The sequence below is a fragment of the Rana temporaria genome, chromosome 2, assembly GCF_905171775.1.
Source record: "Rana temporaria chromosome 2, aRanTem1.1, whole genome shotgun sequence".
Taxonomy (NCBI): domain Eukaryota; kingdom Metazoa; phylum Chordata; class Amphibia; order Anura; family Ranidae; genus Rana; species Rana temporaria.
In genome coordinates, this window is record NC_053490.1 from 480,849,682 (window position 1) to 480,875,401 (window position 25,720).

Below are 25,720 nucleotides of genomic sequence, written 5' to 3' on the forward strand. Positions count from 1 at the left end.
AAATGACAGGACGTCATATGACGTCCTGTCGGAACAATAGAGCATTCCGCCCGCCTTCATTTGACGGCGGGCGGGTGTCAAGTGGTTAATACAAAGTCCCACGTCTTGGACCGGCTTCTATGTTAGAACATTGTTCCAATGCCGGCCCAGGAGAGGGGACTTCCTGTTACAGAGGCCGCTAAGTAAACAGGAGATTCTCGCTGTATGTAATCTGACAGCACTCGTCCCGCCCCCCTCCCCGTTCTCTCCGAGGCAGCCCGATTGCAGTTTCGGCGTATAACGCGCACACACTATTTGCAACAGATTTCCAGGATGAAAAAGTGAGTGCTATACGCCAATAAATACAGTATATAGTGATGGATGCAATTTTACATGATACTGTATGTGCACATTTTAAATACTTTTTCTACAGAAGTATCCTTTTTTTTTAGCTATTAATATCATTTCCCAAGCAAGGTCATTCGATTACAGCAGAAAAGAGCAACGATGCACCACTTTGCATAGCATTGCAGATTCGGTTAGCAAAGAGGTAAATTGCATTTTAACTATGCTAGTTAATAACCTACATAAACTTTAAACTATCCCAGATATTCTGTAGTTCTCATTTAATTGAGTTAAAAAGAAAATTGATTTGGTTTAGTGTCATTTGCAGTTTGTTATTGTGAAGCTTTATGTTTCATTATGCTTTCATGATGTACAATAGATCATTTTGTTTGGGCATTTACTTTCCTGATCTCTGTATAGGCAAAGTAGTTTAATAAGTAATTAACCTTATAGATCACGCAGTGCTCACTATTTTACTGTTGTTGCTGGAGACGAGTCATTTTATTCCTGCTTTACAGTACAATGGCCAGAATAAAGTTAACCATAAACCTAATGAAACTGTAATCCTACTCTGTAAAAGAAATGTATTTGTTTTATTACAGACTAGGCAATTGAAAATCCTGCAGCAAATGCGTGTTGTCTAATTACCAGTGATTTCCAGAAATTGCTGCTATGATTTGATAGTATTATTTGAAACTAAACTCTATAAATGACCACTTGCAAAAACATAAGTAATGCAATTGGTTTGCTTTGGGGATTTTGCTTGCATCATTGTTTAGTATCTGGATAGTTTCTTATTTAAAATATCTAAAATTAAGAACAAAAATGTTCTATATTCCAGCTTACCAGTGCTTAGATGTGATGGCTGCATTTGTTTTCTTATATTACCTGATTTTTTTTTCTATTTATTTTTACCTGGTGATCCTGCCGGTAACATACTTTCTGTGCTAGGAAGACAATGCTAACTCCCTGTTCTATATCTGTGAATGAATAGCATTGTCACCCTAGGACAGGGCTTAAAACCTGAGGTTCACAAAGAAAGCTGAGAACAATGCTAACTGATAAGAATGCAGCTCAACTTTAGATTTATGTTAGAATTTACTGGTATTTTCTTAGTCATACACTATAGGGTGTTTAGACTTTAACCACTTCAGACCCTGAAGATTTGGCTGCTCAATGACCAGGCCATTTTTTGCGATACAGCACTGTGTCGCTGTAACTGACAATTGCGTGGTCATGCGACACTGTACCCAAATAAAACAGATGTCCTTTTTTTCCCACAAATAGCTTTCTTTTGAGGTTAGTTGATCACCTCTGTGGTTTTTATTGTTTGCGCTATAAACAAAAGAAGAATGACCATTTTGAAAAAAAAACACTATCTTTTACTTTTTGCTATAATAAATATCCCACAAAAAAAATCCTCAGTTTAGGCCGATATGTATTCGACATATTTTTGGTAAAAGAAAATCGCAAACAGCGTATATTGATCGGTTTGCGCAAAAGTTATAGCGTCTACAAAATAGGGGATAGATTTATGGCATTATATATTTTTTTTCTAGTAATAGCGGCGATCTTTTTTTTTTTTTTTATCAGGATTGCGATGGACAGGTAGGACACTTTTGACATTTTTGGCACCATTGACAATTATACAGCGATTAGTGCTACAACAATGCACTGGTTACTGTATAAATGCCACTGGCAAGGAAGGGGTTAACACTAGGGGGCAATCAAGGGGTTAACTGTGTTTCCTAGATGTGTTCTAACTGTGGGGGGGATAGAAGAGACTAGGGGAAGAGAGAGATCAGTGTTCATACATTGTATGAACACACGATTAGTCTCCTCTCCCCTGAGAGAACCATGATCTGCGTGTTTACACACAGTTCACGGTTCTCGCTCTGTCACAAGCGTTTGCGAGTGCCAGGCGGTCATCGCGTGGCCAAAAGGCGAAGCGACGTAAGGCTACGTTGTTTCGCACAGCTGCATTCTGCCCAAGTAAAACTGCAGCAGCTGGTCGGCAAGTGGTTAAAGTGGTTCTAAAGCCTGAAGTTTTTTTTTTTTACCTTAATGCTTTTTATGCATTAAGGTAAAAAACCTTCAATGTGCAGTTCCCCCAGCCTCCCCTTATACTTACTTGAGCCCCATCTTGATCCAGCGATGTGCATGAGAGCAGCGGCTCTTCTGGGTCTCTCTCTCCTCATTGACTTACAAAGAAGCAGGATTTATTGACTTCTGCTGCTGTAAATCACAGCCAGTGAGCCAATGCGGAGAGAGTGGGGATAAGGCCAAGCCGCACTGTGTGTGTGTGTGTGAATAGACAATGTCCATTCACCGAAGCGGGGTTCGGGAGCAAGCCTGCTTGAGTGCCTCCATAGCAAAAGGCTTCCTGTTGGAGACACTCAGTGGGGGGGGCCAGGATGACCGACGGGGGACCCAAATAGAATAGACTTGGGGCTGCGAAACCCTAGCTCCATCTTAGTGGAGTCCTCCATTCACCATTTAGAGTGAGGGTCAACAACCCGTCAATTGCGGGCAGGTAGATCGTGTCTCTTCCTGTTGTCCCCTGAACTTCTCCTTTCACATATGTAGAGCGGCGTATGAAAGGAACAACTTAATATGCTGCACCACTGACAAGCATAAGGAAGTTGAACCTGGACAGGAGTGGGGATACATTTACTGGAACCGATCCCCTGTAGTTACCCCCTGCAGCAGCTGAAAGTCAGCTTTTCCTCCGCTCCCTTCCACCATCTTTCAGTTGCTGCAGGGTGGAGCTACAAGGGATCAGTTTCAGTAAATGCTTTACAGGTTCCTCTTCCTTCTGCTGCCCCCCCCCCTCTCAGCCGCACAAATCAATGAACAGGAAGAGCTCTACACAGTCTTCCTGTTCATTCACAAACTGAAGCATAGTAAACAGTTAAAGTTTTGCCTTTAGTTATGCTTTAAACGTTAATGACCCTGGGTCCTCTACTGTAAGAAATTCTCTTATGCCCTATAATCATGAATGGAAAATCGATCGGAAAATCCGACAGCAAAAGTCCGATGTGAGCTTTTGAACAGAAATTCCGACCATGTGCATTCTCCATCGGACATTTACTGTCGGAATTTCCGCCAACAAAAGATTGAGAGCTGGTTCTCAAATTTTCTGAGTGTTTCCAAGGTTATCCGAGCGGCTCAGAGTGTCACCGGCACCCCCGCACCTCTGGCCAAATGCGGTAATGCACACTGCAGAGGCTTGAATCCTGCTCATTTTGTGAGACAACACTCACAAACCAAGTCAGAATTTAAAAAAAATAATAGCTTGTATTGTGAAATTCTCGTTAACTGGGTTACTCACAATCTGAGGTATTACTGTACACTGTTCGGCGGCTTAAAGGGGTTGTAAAGACAAAAATATTTTCCTCTTAAATTAAAGTCTGACAGTAGCTGATAAAGTAAAAAATAATGTTTTGCATTATAACTAGTTCGATACCTGTTGAAATCGAGCTGTTTTATTCACCTCCGTCACTCCTGAATCATTATTCTCACTGACTTCCTGGTTTGTGATGCGCATTCATTCTTGCTACATCACGGCCTAATGGGAACTACAGTTCCCATTAGGCTTAGCCTCCATGCCTGTGATGGATAAGAGAGCATCTTCACGCAGGGCTGTAGTCATAGGGAGGGGGTGAGCACATTCTGCTTTCCACCATGCAAAACGGCTCAGATGCTGGTGGAAAGCAAGAAGAGGAGAGACAGGAAATGGCATTTTCAAACCTGGATTACTGTATTTTGGAGTTCAAAAGGAAAAATTAGGTAAGTGATATTTAAATGATCTAGCTTACAGCAATCAATTGATCTAATAAAAAACGAACCTTTAGTGTTCCTTTAATGAATGCTGGTTTTCCAGCAGGACTCTTCGAAAAAAAGAAGCCAGTATAACGATCAGGCTGTGCTGAACCTGCCAAATTTTGATCTGTGCGTAGTAAGCTTTACTCTGATAGCAGTGTGATATCCCTTGAGGCAGGATAGAAATTGCGATTGACCTATATTTGAATGTCATCTTGGAAAGTCTTATTTTACTGAAAGGGTAGTCGATGCTTGGATTAAACTTCCAGCAGAGGTAGTGAGACAGTCAACAGTAAGTGGTTTTAAACATGCTTGGGACAAACACAGGTCTATACTTGGACAAAAAAGTTAACATAAGACCACTTGGTCTTTTTTTCTGCCATTACTTTTCTATGTTTCTTTTAACATTTTTATTATATTATGTGTGTGTTTTTTTTAACAGGTTTTGGATTGTATTTACTTTGTTACAGTCTTTGTCAAATGTTCCTTAACAGTTTAGTTTAAATATATGATAGCACTGGATACTGATGCTGCAGAATATGGAGGTCATCAAAGAATTAATCACAGGACAGAGTTCTTCTCAGAAAATACCCCTTTCAACAATCGTCCATATTCACTTTTGGTAAGTATTATGTTTCTATTAATCAGAATGCAAATTAATATTTAAATCAACACAGTTTTATTGTTAAGAAAAGTCCCCTCCAAAATATGCAATAAAAAGATTGCATGAGGTAGCAACCACCCTGGTTATGAGCATTCATCTTTCTGCCTAAATAATGTATATAACAGCAGAAAACGAGTCATTACTTTATTTTCTCTCCTGAAAAATTTAAAATTAGAGAGGATTGTACATTAACCACTTGACCTCCAGAAGGTTTTCCCCCTTCATGACCAGGCCATTTTTTTTTTTGCAATTCAGCCCTGTGTTACTTTTAACCACTTAAGCCCCCCAGAACTTTAGGCAGCTAAATGCCCAGGCCAGGTTTTGCGTTTCGGCACTGCGTCGCTTTAACAGACAATTGCGTGGTCGTGCGACGTGGCTCCCAAACAAAATTGGCGTCCTTTTTTCCCCACAAATAGAGCTTTCTTTTGGTGTATTTGATCACCTCTGCGGTTTTTATTTTTTGCGCTATAAACAAAAATAGAGCGACAATTTTGAAAAAAATTCAATATTTTTTACTTTTTGCTGTAATAAATATCCCCCAAAAACATATATAAAAAAAATGTTTTTTCCTCAGTTTAGGCCGATACGTATTCTTCTACCTATTTTTGGTAAAAAAAATCGCAATAGGTGTTTATCGATTGGTTTGCGCAAAATTTATAGCGTTTACAAAATAGGGGATAGTTTTATTGCATTTTTATTATTTTTATTTTTTTTACTACTAATGGCGGCGATCAGCGATTTTTTTCGTGACTGCGACATTATGGCGGACACTTCGGACAATTTTGACACATTTTTGGGACCATTGTCATTTTCACAGCAAAAAATGCATTTAAATTGCATTGTTTATTGTGAAAATGACAGTTGCAGTTTGGGAGTTAACCACAGGTGGCGCTGTAGGAGTTAGTGTTCACTTAGTGTGTGTTTACAACTGATGGGGGGTGTGGCTGTAGGACTGACGTCATCGATCGAGTCTCCCTATATAAGGGATCCCTCGATCGATGCAGCGCCATAGTGAAGCACGGGGAAGCCGTGTTTACATAGGCTCTTCCCGTTCTTCAGCTCCGGGGAGCGATCGCAACGTAGCGGCTATAAACGAATAGCCGTCGTCCCGGATCGCTCCCCGCGGGAATCCGACCGCCGCATGTAGCGGGGGGGTCCTGATCGAACCCCCCACCCGCTAGAAGGCAAGGACTTACCTGTACGCCCATTTGCCTGTACGTGCCATTCTGTGGACGTACATATACATGCGGCGGTCGGGAAGTGGTTAACTGGAAATTGGTCATGCAACACTTTACACAAATTACATTTATATAATTTTTTTTTTTCACACAAATAGAGCTTTCTTTTGGTGGTATTTTAACACAACTGGGGTTTAATTATTTTTTTCCATATAAACAAAAAACTAACAAAAATTTTGAGAAAAAAAAAAGTGTTCTACTTTCTGTATATAAAACATTTCCAATAAAAAAGAAAATCTAATTTCTTCATAAATTGTGGCAAAAATGTATTCTGCTACATTTCTTTGGTTGAAAAAAAAAATCCCAATTATACGTATGTTTATTGGTTTATGTGAAAATTATAACGTCCACAAATTATGGTATTTATACTGCAGTTTACTTGGCTACAGACCCTATACTGCAATGGCGGTGATCAACAACTTATACTGTCACTGCGATTAGTGTGGCGGTAAATCTGGCGCTAACAGACACTTGCTGGGAGGGTCACTTTTATTTTATGTGCTGAGTTCTTCAAATGAAAAATGTATGAATGAATTGATTAAGGATTAAGAAGCTAAGTAATTGTTCCTTTCCCTGACGATAGCAACCCTCTTCAGGGAAATGCCGTGAACTCCAGAACACTGTCATGTTTTGTTATTTTATATGATAGTGCCATACACTATTTGTGTCTAAATAAATAATAGGTAGCACTCCAAACAGCAAAGCTTTTGAATTTCATATATTTGTGAAAGGAGGCATCATATAAAGACATAAAAGTAAATCAAATTACATGTCCAAGACAAAGGCAAACTCTGCTATAAGCAACATACATTTTTCCATTAGACCAGGCTAAAAATACAGCAATTAACAAACATCAATACACAGGATAGATGCCAGAAAACAAATGTCACCTGTCATGCGGACACTCAGGATCAGGTAGAGGTGGGAATCCCCATGTTTCGGAGTAAAAACCCCTAACTCAAGTGAGATCCACCTTCACCTTCCAGCTGAAGGTTTTTTTCTGGCATCTATTCATGTGTATTGTTGTTTATTAATTGTTTATTTGTTGTTTATTAATTACTGTACTTGTAGGTCAGCATCTATTTATATTGTTCCTGTGCAGCAGATAATTGATTAAAGTTGCTGTCTACAGAGCTGCCACTAGATGTCAGCCTCCCTAACAACATACCACTACTGACCACTGACCCCTCCCTATCCTTGATAAAACCCAAGTGACTGGGTGAAACATGTCGGACCTATTACCACAACGGTGACGTTTTTTACATCACGGACGATCACGTCATGCCGGCGCATGCGCAGTGCACGACTATTGAAGCCAGCAGCAGCTATCTCCATGTGAGAGAACGAATTGTCGGTTTTTGATCATTGACAACTCCACATATCGGCCAAGTAGAATCCCCAGCCAGGTCCTTAGGACTGAACAAGAACTTCATGTGAGCAAATCCTACATCAGTGTGTTACTTCTGGCCACTAATGGATTGAAATGGAGATACCGGGATATCAATCTGATGATTAGTGTCTCTTGTACAACAAGGCTGGGTGAGCGTAACAGAGGTCCATATGATTCTGCTATCAGATTGTCTAATATCAAAGCCATGCTTTCCCCTCCAAGGTGTTCTGTCCTCAGCTGCTCGTGTTCTTGGATTGTGCTTTGCTCCAGCTTTGTAATACTACGTCTTATCAAGGACCGAATAACTGAACTGTTCAACCTACACTTGGTTACATGCCATTTTCCTTAAGGACTTTTTGCCACAGGACTGAATATCAGTTTATTACAAATAACCAGCTTTAGAATCAGCACCACATCCTAGGAGCTGCAAATGTACAGCCTAAGAATCAAAATTATCACTGTGTATCCCCCAGCTGGGGGGCATGTTTGAGCACTATCTATAGGTTGAGCCCACCGATTAAACAGTGTTATCACTGGGCGAGCTAACCTATTAGTTAGGTAGCTCAGCAGTGAGTAATAAACGCTAGCATGCACCTTATGTGACGTAGTTGCTTTTAGTTTAGACAACGTTGTCTTGCTAATTTTAATTAATTTGGGTGTTGGTGATGGGTGTCTGATGTCTGGAATGTGTACAAAATGAATTTTTCTGTGTAATAAAAGCCTAGGTTCACATTGGATCGATTTGTCATGCGATTTGAGAGGTGAAATCGTATTACAAGTCGCAGCCTATTAGAGGCAATGGCACTGTTCTAATCGGTGCGACACTACTTTTAACGATTTTTCAGGGGCGACTTCAATAGACATCTGTGTATGAAGTCACACCGATGTCTATCAAGTAGCACCTAAAATCGCGCTGTCCTTGCTACTTTGAAATCACGCTACTTTAAGTGAAGTAGCGCAATTTTAAAGTAGCATCAATGTGAACCAGGGCCAATACCATTTTTCAAGCAGCTTGGTCTACCATTGGCCCTTTTGAGGATTTTCTTTCCCTCCTCCCTTATTTTTGAACCAGCCTGGTACTAGAAATATGTACCTAATAAAGTGGCCGGTGAGTGTATATGTTTTCCTTTTGGGAGATCTTGAACATGTACTTTGATTTACTGTTGTTTTTATATGATGCTTCCTTTCATAAATATATGAAATTTAAAAAGTTAGATGTTTGGAGTACTGTCTATTGTTTGTTTAGAGTGTATTATTCTTGGATCTTTCTTGAAGAAACCTAGTCTATGATTTCAGCACCCTTCTTTAAAGGGGTTGTAAAGGTAAACAATTTATTCCCCTAAATAGCTTCCTTTACCTTAGTTCAGTCCTCCTTCACTTACCTCATCCTTCCATTTTGCTTTTAAATGTCCTTATTTCTTCTGAGAAATCCTCACTTCCTGTTCTTCTGTCTGTAACTCCACACAGTAATGCAAGGCTTTCTCCCTGGTATGGAGTGTCGTGCTCGCCCCCCCTTGAGGGGGGAGGGAGCGAGCAGGAGAGTCAGGATGCCCACTAACACACAGCTCCTTTCTCTATCTGCAATGTAGAGAGCGTCCTGACTCTCCTGCTCGCCCCCTCAGGGGAGGGGGCGAGCACGACATTCCACACCAGGGAGAAATCCTTGCATTACTGTGTGGAGTTACAGACAGAAGAACTGGAAGTGAGGATTTCTCAGAAGAAATAAGGACATTTAAAAGCAAAATGGAAGGATGAGGTAAGTGAAGGAGGACTGCACTAAGGTAAAGGAAGCTATTTAGGGGAAAAATTGATTACCTTTACAACCCCTTTAAGTCATTAATGCTTTAGGCCTCATTCACACTTGGCCGTTCGGGTCTGTCTGTCACGGACCTGAACGGCCGCTCCATGCATCGGTATGGAGCGTCGGATGTCAGCGGAGACATGTCCGCTGACATCCGACTCGCTAAAAACAGACGTATGGGGGCCACGTCCCCATCCGTCCATGCAGATCGGATCGGGTAAGATCTGATGAAAACGGACATGCTATCCGTTTTCATCAGATCGCTCCATGGGGAGACAGCGGTGCCCGACAAGCCCCTCCCCGCTCAGTGAGCAGAGAGGAGCTTGTCATCCGTCGGCACAGCTGAGATCTGCGGACAGATCTCCCGCTGAGCTGACGGGAGCAGGCGGACTCCGTAGCGACGGAGTCCGCCAAGTGTGAATGAGGCCTTATGCTCTGATGTGATTTGGGTGTGCATTTGTTTACTTTTTGTTTCACTAATACACTTTTTGTGTACCAGCAACTAAAGCCCAGGCCCCTTATTTATTGACTTTCGATTAAAGGGCTTGTTATGCTTCTGTTCTGTAGTGTATAACATAACATAGATAATCCACCATGTCATTGTACCAAACTCATTTGTTACTCTGAACCATTTTTTTGTTCACACCTTCCAGTCCTCTCGCTGAAATTACAGTTTAATACTTTTGTTTTTTTACAGCTTTTCTAGATGACTTGCTGCACTCTAGTGGTTAGCTTTTACCACTTCACTTAACACTCCACTTTTATTTTATTTTTTTTGTACTCACAACACTGACACAATAGGGATTTTTTGATTTTCTCATTATTTGTAAAAATATGCCTTCTGCAAACATTTTACCTTTGTTTCTGATTTGTTTTCTTCTGTTCTAGGTTTACATTCCATGCAGAGTGGCTCTTGTTCTTCAAAACATGGACAATTACTGAGGAGCACAGTGACATCTTTATCTAAACAATGTAAGCTCAAGGTGTTTAGAAGCAGAATCATTCACACAATGCCGAGTGTCATAGAATGTGCTCAGAGGTTATTTACAGAACTTTAATGGATAGAGATTGCAGGCTGAATTATCCCACACTGAAAAAGATGGCAAACATTTGGAGAGAGAATAGTGTTTTTTGAAAATGATTTACAAGACAGAATTCGGAGGTGTTATTTTGTGCTGTTTACATGCACAATGTTAACTGAAGGCTCAAAGGGTTGTGCCACATGGGGATCAATCGGAAGCTGCACAGTAGTGGAATTCCGGGAACCAAACAATTCTGAAATTGCTGTTAAAAGAACTCTGCTGTAATAAAAGAGCCGATTTGGAAACTAGATATGTCATTATTTATGAATGGTTAAATGACTTTTTAAAACGTAAACTGTCCATACAGCAAAACCTCAGTGCACCAATGTTATCTGTGATAAAAATACTTTTGTGTCCAATTGCTTTGAAGCCAGTTATTTACAAACATTTTGGACTTGTGCGTGATCATTTATCATCCTCCAGGATGTCATATCTGAGCACGTGTCGACCAGCGTTCTGCCAAAGCTCTGCTATTATGCTGCAGTAAGATCTTACCCTTATTTGTTGTATTCAAAGTGATATCCAAGTGGACCCATGACTTCCTTTTGCCAATCAGGGTTGCCCAGACAAAGCAGGACCTGTCCACATCTCATCCACATCCCAAATGTGGTTAGTTATACAAAGTACCTATACACCACTTAAAGGAGAAGTATGGCCAAAGCTATTTTGGCTATACTTCTCCTATGGATCACACAGGAGTGTAGTTCGTTCTGCACTCCTGTGATCTGTTTTCAGCCCACAGCGGGGCTGACCTCACAGAGTCGGTCCAGGCTCTGAAAAGATCCCAATCATATGGTTTTTATTCACTCAGAAGCCTGGATCATTCTCTTAGTGATCTGTTGAGAGCCTGAGCTAGCCTCTCCCGCCCCCTCCAAAGCCTAGCGATCCAATGAGTGTTGGAGGGGAGAGCAGAGAGCCGGTGACTGGCAGTCACGACTCTCTGCTCAGACCACAGGGGGAGAACTGAGTGATCAGCTGTGTTTGATCACTCAGTTCTTACTACAGAGCCAGCAGGAGACAGATGCAGCCTCAAATCAATCCTGCATCCATCTAGGTGAGTATAAATGTTTTTTTGTTTTTTTTTTAATCCTGAACTCTTCTTTTCATTTTCTTTTCATTTTTTTTTTCTTTTCAACAAATTAAAAAAGCTTTATTAATAATAGAGAATAATGCCATGTACACACGATTGGTTCCTCTGATGAAAACAGACTGATGGACCGTTTTTATCGGACAAACCGATCGTGTGTGGGCCCCATCAGTTTTTTCCCATCGGTGAAAAAAAATAGAACCTGTTTTAAAATGTTCATATGGTTAGAAAAAACAATAGAAAAAAAAAACAATCGTCTGTGGGGAAATCCATCGGTCAAAAATCCATGCATGCTCAGAATCAAGTCGACGCATGCTCGGAAGCATTGAACTTAATTTTTCTCTGCACGTCGTTGTGTTTTACGTCACCGCGTTGGACACGATTGGATTTTTAACTGATGGTGTGTAGGCAAGACTGATGAAAGTCAGCTTCATCGGATATCTGATGAAAAAATCCATCGGTCCGTTTTCAATGGATGAACCGATCGTGTGTTCAGAGCATAACACTTCCTATCAGTCCACTTCATCCAATTAGGGACTTCTAGGTTCACGGAACATGTAATTATTTATGAACAATAATGTTTTTTGTTTTTTTTTTGAAAAAAGAAGGTTCCTTAGGACTACGGCTTTGTGTATCTAAAACAATTTTTTTTTGGAGAAAAGTCCGATTTTTTTTTTTTTTTTTTTTTAAGGTGCCAAAAAAGGACATCAATTTCACAATAAAATTGTATACTTTATTATACACTGAAACAACATAGTACATACTTTTAAAATGGTGAAAGTTAATCATTTTAAGTTGTACAGTTACTGTTCTACCAAGCCAAGGTGTCGTCTTCTGTGCACGCAGATGTTATATTAGGTAGCGGTTATAATACAGAGAAGCCACTACTTACAATAATATTTGTGTAAACATAAGAAGACGCCTTGAAATTGTATAAGGGATATTTTACTACTTGTATTGATTATCTCTCACTCTCTATTAAATATTTAAAAATGTAATGGTTACTCTGTATTTTAACCGCTACTTTAACATCTGTGTCTTATATGTTTCAGTGTATAATAAAGTATACTAGTTAATTGTGAAATTCATGTTCTTTTTTTGGTACCTTAAAATCTCCACATTTCTCAAAAAAATAGTTTCTTGAATTTTTATGGGATGTGGGGGTGACTTTTGCCCCCCCCCCCTTCTTTTACATCTATATACGATATATGTATAGCTAACCATTTTCAGGAAATGGACGGGTCCTGCTCAGCCCGAACAACTGTGGCTGACACCAGGAAGGCATAGGTCTGCCTGAAGCGATGCCACTTTGGGAACATATGGTTGGCAGCACAGTTCAGCGATGTACAGTCACTTTGTATATCTAAGTGTGGTTTTAGCAAGGTTAATACAGAAAAATGGGTCACCATAAACACTATTATTCAGGATGTCCGACACTGCAATTGCTGTACTGACATTGTAAGGAAATTAAGAACAAATGTCACAGTTAGGACTCTGCAATGTCTACATCTAAGGTCTATATTTGTATTAACAAGTTTAGTTGCTTATATGCACGGAGTTTATCATTGCCAATCTTCTCTGTGACATCATGCTGAGTAATAGTACAACTCATCTCATGGAAAGCTCACATTGGGTCAATAGGTCTTTTTTTCTGGCTCAGCTATAACAAGCTAGGAAGGGGATGGATTGGCTATCCACAAGAACAATAAAGATAATCTGCACATAGAATTGGCAATTGAAAGCATAGCAGTTATTTTACTGAAGGCAAATAGGTTGTGGTGGAGTTCAGCAAAGCTAAACTAAGGGAATATTTCCTGCAAAGTGCCTATTTCCTTTAGTAAATCAATTGGCAATGTTATTATAAAAAGCAACAATTCTTTCACACAGTGGTTGTAGTTTTTCAAATATTGCACCTGATTTTGTTTTTTTATGACCTAGGTTCGGTTCCCACTGGTGCGATGTCCGACATTGCATTTGATTTGCTCTTCAGTACAAATCACTTGCGATCTCTGTGCAATGCGATTTCAGCTATACAGATAGTATGATTGAATTTGCATCTCATTCAGACCAAACCCGCACAGGACCCTTTATTTGGTCCGCAGCAGAATCAGATTGCATGGGTGTTCACACCCATACGATCTGATTCATGTCCGAATTTGAAGTTCGCACTGCAATATGCAAACTAATTTGGGGGTGTCATTAACTTTTAATTGACACTCCCAGCAGTTCGAATAGGACAGTGTGAACTGCTGCCGGGAGACATGCGATGTGGGAACCCGCAGTGGATTTGCAGGGTTCCTGCATCGCAGTTTGAACCAAGCCTAATAAAAGCCCATGTTGCTTGAACCATAGACTTTCATTGCTATGTTTACATTTTTAATGTAAGCATGGGCAATTCCACAGTTGTCTGTAGGTGATTTTTAATAACGTTAGTGGCTTGAACTTTAATCAGTGTTGTGCAACTTATGGATTTTGTACAAAACCACTTAACCTAATGCACATTGCAGCAAGTATTCTGTGTACAGGGATCTTGTGATGGGTTATAGTGCCATTTGGTTGGTTTATTTAAAGCCAAAATGCCATTAAAACTACATATTAATTTATTATTTTTTAACAGAAGTCCGTGTCTTTTAAAAGGACCATAACATATAAACTAAGGAATTTACCTACCCTGGTTTAACCCCCCTGGCGGTGTTCCCGAGTCTGACTTGGGGTGAGATTTTTTGGCTACGATCGGTAACCCCGAGTCAGACTCGGGCTCGCCTCGCTGGATCCACAGGCTTGGTTTACTTACCTTGTCCCTGGATTCAGCGATGCCACCGCACTGTGTGAGCGAGCGGGACCTCACTCGATTCACACAGTGTCCTCCTGTGCCGCCGATCTCCGTTCCCTGCGACGTTACGACGCACGGGAGCTGAGAACGGCGCCAAATTCAAAAAGGTAAACAAACACAATACATACAGTATACTGTAATCTTATAGATTACAGTACTGTATGTAAAAAAATACACACCCCCCTTGTCCCTAGTGGTCTGCCCAGTGCCCTACATGTACTTTTACATAATAAAAACTGTTCTTTCTGCCTGCAAACTGTAGATTGTCCATAGCAACCAAAAATGTCAAAAATGGTTTTAGAGCAGCTAGAAAACAGCGATAATAAATTATAATCACTTGCAGAATTGTGCGATAGCGATTTGTGGGGAAATTCGTCATAAAAAAATAAAAGTAATGACTGCGACAATTCTGCAACTGAGCAAATTTCAGTGATTTTGAGTTGATTACATTATTGAATAATTTTTATTATAATTATATTATTATTTGTTATAATTATTTATAATTATTTATTATATTATAATTTATAATTTTGTTTATGTGTGCCCATATCTGCCATTTAATTGGCATTCTGAGTCAGGATCTCATGCCAAAATGCTTAGCCAATTGCCAAGCTGTGCACAAAAGATAGAGAACATGGAGCACTTTTTAGATTTGGACAATAAATACGAAGGCCTCGTAGAAGGGGCTGTGGCATAAAGTCTCTCAGCATGCTTGAATTCATGGTTGGGTGTGTGCTTTAACCTGCCTGGCGGTATCCCCGAGCGTGACTCGGGGTGGGTTTTTTATGTTGCGATCGGTATCCCTGAGTCACGCTCGGGGTAAGCTATGCAGAGCCTGCAGCGTGCGCTGGCTTACCTTCTCCTGGATCCAGCGATGCCACCGCGCTGTGTGAGCGAGCGGGACCTCGCTCGATTCACACAGCGTCCTCCTGTGCCGCCGATCTCCGTTCCCTGCGACGTTACGACGCACGGGAGCGGAGATCGGCGCCAAATTCAAAAACGTAAACAAACACTATACATACAGTATACTGTAATCTTATAGATTACAGTACTGTATGTAAAAAATACACATACCCCTTGTCCCTAGTGGTCTGCCCAGTGCCCTACATGTCATTTTATATAATAAAAACCTTTCTTTCTCCCTGCAAACTGTAGATTGTCCATAGCAACCAAAAGTGTCCCTTTATGTCAAAAATGGTTTTAGATCAGCTAAAAAACAGCGATAATAAATTATAATCACTTGCAGAATTGTGCGATAGCGATTTGTGGGGAAATTCGTCATAAAAAATAAAAAAAATAATGACAGCAACAATTCTGCAACTGAGAAAATTTCAGTGATTTTGATTTGATTACATTATTGAATAATTTTTATTAGAATTATATTATTATTTGTTATAATTATTTATAATTATTAATTATATTATAATTTATAATTTTGTTTTTTTAAAAATGTCATACCTGGGATGCCTATTATGTTCTTGTTTGGTCAGATTTAAGTGAGTTATTCCTAAGAATTACAGGCCTACAGTATAAAACGCCAAATTTCCTTGCAAATAATTGTACCGCTTTCGGTACGTAATTCCAGACAGAATCATACCGCCAGGGAGGTTAAAGCATTTGTTTAAAAATGCACAAGGGAGATTGCTTACGACAAGGGTGACACATCCCTCGTGCTGCTGTCTTATGGTTTAGTAGAAATCTTTCTCTTCTGACCCCCCCACCCCATTGCTGTAATCTTCCTGTGTAACAAGGGGGTTAATAGAGCTGAGGGACCTGTGACAGACATAGGCCAAGAGTATGCCCACCCCTCCTTCATTCGTTGTGCCATATTATAGCGTCTTTGAATATAATAAAGCTATCTATGAATGGAGGGTGTGCAAAGGAATGAAAGGTCAGTCTCCCCCATTCATAGATGACATTTCAGTCATAAAAGCTATAGTGCAGCTTTAATAAATGGTGGAGGTAGGCGAAAAGAGCAGCATAGTCGGGCACTTTTGATAGGTGCCTGTCATGGCTTCCTCAGCTCTGTTAACTCCACCAGACCATAAGAGGAGAACCATTTTTAGTAAACTGGGAGGTAGCACAATTTTTTTTTTTTTTTTCAATTTTACTAAACTTGGGCTTTAAGAGTGAAGGAAATGTGTATTCTATGAGAACATTATGACAAATAGGTTTTTGATGGTCAATGTAGGTGGATAATTAATTCTACCATTCTCTATACCTGGCCCCACATGTTACTAAATGTACAATCTTCTTTAGATATAAATATACTGGATTGTTGGGGTAGGCACTCGCACTGCATTGTTGTAAGTCTAATGGAGTTTGTTCTAAAGCTGTACAAAGATAAGTATGTTTTCGTTCTGTTTTTTCTAAAGAATCATACATACTTGGATGGATGCAGCATCAGTTCAATACTGCATCTGTCTCCTGCCAGCTCTAAGACTGAGAACCGAGCGACCAAACACCGCCGATCACTCAGTTCTCAGGCCTCCCTCAGCAGAGAGCTAGTGACTGTCAGTCACCGCTGTCTGCTCTGCCCCCCCACGCTCACTGGAGCGCTGGGCTGTGAAGGGGGTAGGAGTGAGCTTGCTGAGAGGATGAGCCGGGTGCTGGTCCAGGCATTTGGGCGGATCCCAACTTCATTGTTGCAATCTTGCCCAAGCCTGGACTGGCTCTGTGACATCAGCTGACAATGGGCTTCTCATTGGAGTGCAGAACGAACTGCACTCCTGTAATCTACAGGAGAAGTACAACCAAATGAGCTTTGGCTGTGCTTCTCTTTTTAGGTGTTCTGTCTTGGAACACATTTTTCTTTCTTTTTTTGCCATTGATTTTTATTTTCATTTTCAACATTATTAAAATTGAACTGGAATCTGTTTTTTTTTTTTTTTGCTCTGCTGTGCTAAAGTATTAATTTATATATATATTCTGCTTATTTTGTCATTATAGGTTCCGCCTCCTTTAGTGTTTGACAAATTTAATCTGTTTACAATAATTAGTGTTTTTTAAGTTTTCTTATAATTTTTTCCATCAACGTATGAAATGAATACTTCTACCTGAATGAAAAGCAATACGATGCGTTGGGTACAGTGGTCCATGATGAAAGAACAGTTCTGACTTGTGACATGCACTACATACTTGTCAAAGCCAGCGTATGCATACTCTTTAGCAGTTTCAGTGCCGTGTTACTGCAGTATTAACCAATACACAAGCAATTTAGTTGTTTATAATGTAGTGAACACACTTTGTACAAAATAAATTATCCGTCACTTTATTTTGTGAAATAGAATTAGTAGGGTATCTTGTAAATGTCACGTGTAAATTTCTCATGAATATTAATTAATACATGGTCACCAGCTGTTTAAAATATACTGTTCTATATGTCATAATTAACATGTTGACATCACATGCGATAGATATAAATTGGTAAGTTGACCTGTCCTGCTATATGGATACTGTCCTCTCTTTTACTAGAGACATTGGGCTAGATCCACAAAGAAATTACGCCGGCGTATCTATTGATACGCTGCGTAATTTCAAAATTCCCGCGTCGTATCTTTGTTTTGAATCCTCAAAACAAGATACGACGGCTTCTGGGTTAGATCCGACAGGTGTACGTCTTTGTACGCCTTCGGATCTAAGATGCAATACTTCGGCGTCCGCTGGGTGGCATTTTCCGTGTCGGGTATGCAAATTAGCGATTTACGACGATCCACGAACGTACGCGCGGCCGTCGCATTTTCTAACGTCGTCTGTAGCCGGCTTTTTCCGGCGTATAGTTAAAGCTGGTATTTTGCGGCGTATAGCTACACTTGCCATGTTAAGTATGGCCGTCGTTCCCGCGTCGAAATTTGAATATTTTTTTTTGCGTAAGTCGTCCGTGAATAGGGGTGGACGTAACTCACGTCTAAGTTAAAAAAATGACGCCCTAGCGACATCATTTAGCGCAATGCACGTCGGGAAATTTCGGGACGACGCATGCGCATTTCATTCGGCACGGGGACGCGCTTCATTTAAATGAAACCCGCCCCCAACCCGCCCAATTTGAAATCCGCCGAACTTATGGCGCAAACTCGCTGAGGATTCGAAAATGCGCCAGGTAAGGTACGGCGGCGTAGTGTATCTCTGATACGCTGCGCCGATCTACATGTATGTGGATCTGGCCTATTATAACATAACTCAAGTGACTGCTTATAATTATAAATATTTTGATTGTTACCATTGTAGTGGATTTACTAACAAGTATCAGGTCCACACATAGCTTTTAAGATGTAACTCTCTTTATAGCGGTTCTCAGATAGTTTTAGTGGACACAAGCCAGCTATTATACACAGCAACAGAAATCATGCATCCTATAATAGAGCCCACTGGTTCCCATATAAAAAAAGAACCGTCCGAGCCTGGCATACACTGCAGCATCCAAAGCCAGTGATGGTCCTATGTGAAGGCTTTGTGTATGGTATTTATTGGTAATAAGATGGGCACGGGGTCATTGTCACCGATACCTTTCCGGTACGATTTGAGCCCATACAAAATGAACAGGCTCAAATCGAATGCATAGAATTGCATGCAATTTGAACAGGAATGTGGTGCGATTCTTCGAATCGCATGCATTTTCCCCTCATGGCTACAGTGTGAACCTAGAAGCAGAGATGGTACAAGTGTGTCCCCGCCTCCTTCCCATCTGTAACGAGGTAAGTGGAGCCTAGCTCGACCTCTCTGCATCATTAATAACCCCTTTCTGTGCTGCATCGCCATCCAATAACCCCTTACTGCCCATCAGCCCAGCTCTATACATTAACCCCTATTGCACCTCTCCATCTCTATACAATAACTCCTTATTGCACTCCCATCTCCATATGCAAACTTACCCCCTTACTGCACCTCCCCGTCTCCATCAGTGACCCCTTACGTCACACCTTCCTTTCCCAATCGCCATACATTGACCCCCTTACTGCACCCCTGTCTCTATGCATCATTCATTAACCTGTTATTTTCCATCCCCATCTTCATATGCATCATTAACCCCGTACTGCACCCTACCCCGTAATCTCCATGTGTCATTAACCTTTCCTGCAGCGCTCCTCTGATCTCCATAGTCAGCGCTGGGAGAGCAAAGTGGAGGAAATTAAAGTAGAATGTGGAGCAGAGTGCTGTCAGGGGAGGGACTGGCCTATGATCAATTCATATTTTTTCCTTAGTCTAAACAAATCTGTCACATGACACTAGAAATAAGGTATTGCTATTGGCAAGTACTTGAGAAAAAGTATTGGTACTCCTCTTCGATCTTAAAAAAAATGGTATCTGTGCATCCCTAATTGTTACCGTAATGTGTACTTATTCTTAAATATAGCTAGGGATCTATATGTGTAACAGAGAAAGATTACCATCTCCTACAAGCCCCTGTTCTATTCCCATGGTCTTTAAAATTAGTACTGCCTTTAACGTAAAGCTGTAATGGTCTGTGATATGTCTATAATAATAATAATAAAGGTCACAATCTAGTAAAATTCTTTGTTATATGTTTATTATAGATTAAGTTAGTTACATTTTCACACACTGTTACATTGTAGTGGTCAGAAAACACAATTGTTTCCTTCATTTGTCAAGTTATTTGTAATCGTTTCGTTCTGTGGATAAAATAGGAACTACTGTCCAGCCAAAGTGCCGGATACTTGTTTTCAAATAAATAGATGTGAAATCCTATGTGTGTATCTTGGTTTTGTGTATTTTTTGTATCTTTTATTAAATTTTGGAGTTTTAATATCATTCAAAAGACAAAAATAGTAAAAGTGATACCAAAACAGTGTAACCATCAATAATAATAATAAATATACCAATAATTAAAAAAAAAACTCCACACAGTAAAAGAAACTTCTACAGTGACAAATTTTAATCCATGACCAATCTCTTGAATTAAAGTGTCCATGAATCACCCTTCTATATTCTTCAACCTCTTGAAAACGTGCCAAACTTCAACACCATGTGTGTCAACCACTTGAAAATAATTATCCACTCAGCATCCAGCAGAAGTATGTGACATTACTGTTATTTCAGGTCTCATGCACTTTTTTTATTCTTTATATTGTACATTTTCAACATAGTATAAACAAAAACGAAAAAACACAAAACATAAAATGAATCATACATCAGCACAAGTAACCAGCATGGCCCAACAAAAAAATAAAGATTTATGTCTGGGTAAGAGCCCACAACAGTTTCACATAAAGAATGCATTCATATTTTCCCATAATAATATAATATTTAACCGACTACGGTATCCAGATACATAATCAACCCTTCACAGATGGAACTCACAATGTATACTAACTGATACCGAACCCCATCACATTGTAATATAAAGCGCTACAAGCAGTAACATAGTGTTGAAAGAGGGACAGTTCTCACTCAGATGCATCATTTGCCCATTCTCCCCACATTTTGTCGGAACCCCTCTATTGCCATATGTAGCCTTATAAAGAGGTAGGGCTTTATTTATTAGCACTTTCCAGGCCGTGACGGTCGGAGCATGAGATTTTTTCCAAGAAAGGATAATACTTTTTATTGCATAATAGAGAAATAAGGTTAGGAGAGTTCGGGTTACCTTTGTAGGGGCCAAGAGGTCAACCAATCCCAGCAGGCAAATTTCCACAGAATTAATTATTTTTAATGTGACAATTTATATTTTGTACTGAACTGAGCCAAAATTGTTGTATTGCCATACAATCCCATAATATATGAATTAAATCTGCATGGGAATAATTGCATTGCCAACAACTAGGTGATTGGGAGGGGAATATTTTAGCCAATATAGCAGGTTTGCTAAATAAATTGTGTGCAAAAATGTATATTGAATAAGGTGGTCTCTATCAGACACCAGTCTAGTGAAAAAGAAGTCCAAAAGATCATAGCAGTCATCTCCATCCATACTAGGAAAATTAACCAACCAAGCATTACAACAAGGTAGAAGTAACCTAGCTGTGTCAATAAATAATTGTGTGTGTATATGGAGGATAGCTCATTTTTTTTTTAGTAAGGCCTCCAAGTCACCCACATACACCACTAAACCTGAGGGGCCAAACTGAGTCTGGAAGGCATGTCTGAGCTGTAAGTAGTGGAAGAGATGAATTTGGCAGTCCAAATTGGGCTTTTAGAGGGTCAATTCTACACCACAGAGCCTACTGTTTTGACCCCTAATTTAGCATAAAACTGATGTAACTGAGGGCTTTTCCATGAGAGCATATAAGAGGAAACAATGCCATCTACTCCATGTTCTGCCCCGTCTAGTCACTTCCCAAGCCGTAATTGGAGCTTGCATAGATACAGTGAGAGGATATGGGCCCTAGTTCTCCGGAATACAAAATGAGACCATGCCTGATAGGAGCCAACAATAGCTGCCTCCAGAGACACTGTTGCATCATTGTCTGGCGTAATCGGACACCTATGAACATTAACCAATTGCCCTGCCAGAAAGTAAAGGTAAAAGTTAGGAACTGGCAACCCACCTCCTTCCATGGCTGTTAAAGGACCTGCAGTTTAATTTGTGGGGTTCCCCCTTGCAAAAAAAAAAAAAACTGTTTGATATCAAGACGGTCAATGGTTCTAAAAATAGTTTTAGGTACCCAAATCGGGGAGTGCCCAAAAATATACAAAAAAAGGGGAATAAATTTAATTTTTATTAAAATCTTCCCAATCAGGAAGATCAGAAGATTCACTAGGCCTGAAGTCTCTGTTTAAAGTTTTGGATAACAGGGGCTACATTTTAAAGTTCTGAAGTCTGTAATGGCATTGGAAATCTCAAGTCCTAGGTATTTAACATTGATGGCTACTGCAGCTATCAGCTTGTGATTAAAGGTTCACTCTTTGGATGTACGTAGTATGTCCAAAGAGCTGAACTGGTTATATATGCAAAACAGCATTAAGCAAAGGCTAGCACAGTAGGAGGGATAGACAAGTTCCATTTACAGAGATGTTTTTTCTTAGTATAATACAAAAGAAAAAAAATCAACAATTTGGTGTGATATGGCCTCTGAACACTACCGTGTATATCCAGTAACACCAAGTGGTAGACTTGATTGAAGACAGACATTAATGGGATTAAAATCTCCATCCAGAGTAGTGATGGCTTAGGACAGGCCCAAGACATATGGATAAACGTACCAGGGGCTCCTGGTAAGAGATGGCAGTGTATGCTCCATGCAACTGTAAAGGAGTGTAGTACACCCTATGAATGCATTCCATCTGAATGAACTTCTCTCTAGTGGAATTCACAAGCCTACAACAGTCCTCAAGACAGTCCTGGACTAGAATGGGAATATCAGCCTGCCATTGTTTCCACAATTGATTGTTTTTGGAGTCAGTGCTAAGAAGGGCAACATACAAGGAGAAGGTCCTCCTGAGACATTAGGTCCTCAGTTGGATCAACTTGGAGGACAGACATATGTAGCAATTGGGACCAAGCTGCATGTCTTAGTTGGAAGTAACAAAACACCATCCAACCAGGCAAGCGTTACCTAGAGGAGCGTTGAGGAAAATAAAGCAAGGTATCAGCCAGTATAATGACTTGTCTTGTAGAAATCTATACCTAACAGCCTGCTTCAGAAAGGGTAGGCCCAGTGTGTTTTTTTCAAACTTGTAGCTCTTTTGTTTATAGCGCAAAAAATAAAAACCGCAGAGGGGATCAGATGCCACCAAAAGAAAGCTCTATTTGTGAGGGGAATACAATTATATGGGTACAGAATTGCTTTATTGCGCAAATGTCATTCAAAGTGACAGCGCTAAAAACTGAAAATTGGCCTGGGCAGGAAGGGGGTGAAAATGCCCTGTATTGAAGTGGTTCAACTCATTAAATTACCCAGTACATAACTGGACAGGGAGGATATCTCGGTCATCACTACCAGCGTTTCTGAAGCTGGTAAAAGTAGTCTGAGTGGCTAAGGAGCCACTGGATCACTTTTATAGGTGGCAGAAGAGGTCCCACTGTTCTCCAGATGATGTTACCATGCCCTCCCGAGCAATCGGGCAGTGCGGTAAGGATGTGACTGGTGGCATCTGGCTCCAGGCACACAATGAGAAGAACTGATGTTGTTCCTCCCACTGTGTGGCAACAAGGATTTTGTCACTTCCCGTTTCGGTTTTGAGTTGACTGGCAGATTACCGGCTGGTGAAGCAGCCAATCAGACCAATCTGTGTTTGATCGGCTATATTGAAGACCAGAGAAGAGATCTGGGGTCTAATAGACACCAGATCTCTCCATAAAGATGACCTGTCATGACCCAAGCTGTCACAAGGGATGTTGTTAATTCCTTGTGACAGCAATAAAGCTGATAAACTTTTTTTCCACTGTCTTATTTTTATTTAAATAAAATAAATAATAATAAAATATTTTTTAAAGTGCCCCTGTCTGCCTGTGTTCGTACACAAATGTGAATGTGCCCGCCAGTCCCACATGCATATTTAAATGGTGATCCCACCACGTGTGAGGTATTAATGCAAATGTCAGAGCGAGAACGGTAATTCTAACACCAGACCTCCTGTGTATCCCTATTGGTAACTTGTAAATGCTTTTAAAGTGTTACCTATGGGGATTTTTAGGTACCGATATTTGAGGCCGTTCCACGGCATACACAATTTCAAAGCAGGACATGCTTGGTATCCATTTACTCAGAATAATATAATTTGTTATATGTTACCAATAAATCAGGTATTATATTGTGTTTTCCTGCATTAAAATGTATTAAGTATTTTTCCAAAATAATTGTGTTTAAAAAGCCGCTACATAAATATTGGGTGGCATAAAAATATGCAACACCCACCATTTTCTAGCAAAAATGGTGTAGGAGAGGAATGTCAGAATTCCCCCGGAATGGAAGTAGTTAAGCGGAAAATTCGATCAGGAGGCATGCTTCTTCCAAAGATGCGAGAGGATAGGGTATAAATAAACGGCGATCCTGTTTCACCTGAATACCCAAATTTCTAATTTCACCCACCCATTGCAAAGGGCTGTGGTTCACAATATTGCGAATTTCTCCGGATTTCTTTGCTGCAATGTAAGGTAGTGAGTGTACAGCTTGTATAACAGTGTATGAACCATCTGAACCAAATACATTTATCTTGGTCTCATCAGACCACCGGAACGTGGTTCCAGTAATCCATGTCCTTAGTTTGCTTGTCTTCAGCAAACTGTGGGCTTTCTTGTACATCATCTTTAGAAAAGGCTTCCTTCTGGGATGACAGCCGTGCAGCATATGGTTTGAGCGCTGACAGGCTGACCCCCACCCCTTCAACCTCTGCAGCAATGCTGACAGCACTCATATGTCTATTTCCCAAAGACAACCTCTGGATATGATGCTGAACACGTGCACTCAACTTCTTTGTCAACCATGGTGAGGCCTGTTCTGAGTGGAACCTGCCCTGGTAAACTGCTGTATGGTCTTGGCCACCACGCTGCAGCTCAGTTTCAGGGCCTTGGCAATCTTCTTATAGCCTAGGCCATCTTTATGTAGAGCAACAATTATTTTTTTTCAGATCCTCAGAGAGTTCTTTGCCATGAGGTGCCTTGTTGAACTTCCAGTGACCAGTATGAGAGTGATAACACCACATTTACCACACCTGCTCCCCAATCACACCTGAGACCTTGTAACACTAGCGAGTCACATAACAGGAGGGAAAATGGCTATTTGGGCCCAATTTGGACATTTAGGGGTGTACTCACTTTTGTTGCCAGCAGTTTAGACATGAATGGCTATGTGTTGAGTTATTTTGAGGGGACAGCAAATTTACACTGTTATACAAACTGTACACTCACTACTTTACATTGTAGCAAAGTGTAATTTCTTCAGTGTTGTCACATGAAAAGATATAATAAAATGTCTACAAAAAACAAAGCCACCCAAGGATGCCTCAATCCATCACCACAACGGACAGAGATTAACACAAAGAATGCCAGAAAATGCTGCAAGGAACTGGATTTATGAAAAGTAAGTAAATGAAAGGGCACCTAATAAAATAAATCTAATAGACAATCAGCTTACATGTGCAAAGTAGCAATAGCACTTCTAGCAGCGAACACATGTATATTTGCATAAAATAATACATACACGTGCATCTAAAAAACATAAAAACCCAAAAGTGACATAAGTCATACATGATTAAACCCCAAATCCCATTTGAGGAAGAAACAGGGTTTTAATATCCAAATCAATATAAACCTATACTGTATATAGTTCAATATGGCCTAATTTGTTCTATTATCAATTTTCCTTTTTGTGTTTTTTTTTTTTCAGTTTTTGTTATATTGTTTTTTCTTGTAGAAATCATCTATTTCATCAACCCTCTGAAGAAGACAAAGTTGAAACAGGGTGTTGTAGCATTCACAAATTAGAGGCCCTGTATGTCCCCTTAAAGTGTTTCTGGGTGCAGCTTCTCCCCCAGTACTCATTATACCTGAACACATATTGATCTAGCAATGTGCATTAGA

General features: G+C 40.2%; 1 protein-coding gene across 5 annotated transcripts in view; it reads left to right on the forward strand.

The window, feature by feature from the left end:
• GBE1 (1,4-alpha-glucan branching enzyme 1) overlaps window positions 1-17,608 on the forward strand; it is a 224,084-nt gene extending 206,476 nt beyond the window's left edge. For 4 of the 5 annotated variants that reach the window (XM_040338756.1, XM_040338758.1, XM_040338760.1 and 1 more), the window contains 2 exons: window positions 4,651-4,768; window positions 10,128-10,677. In XM_040338756.1, coding sequence (XP_040194690.1) covers window positions 4,651-4,768; window positions 10,128-10,181 — 172 coding nt within the window. In that variant the 3' untranslated portion in view covers window positions 10,182-10,677. Of the gene's footprint in view, window positions 1-4,650; window positions 4,769-10,127; window positions 10,678-17,190 lie in introns of those variants that run through there. The other variant, XM_040338757.1, reaches the window with a different exon arrangement.
• Window positions 17,609-25,720: the final 8,112 nt, after the last annotated feature.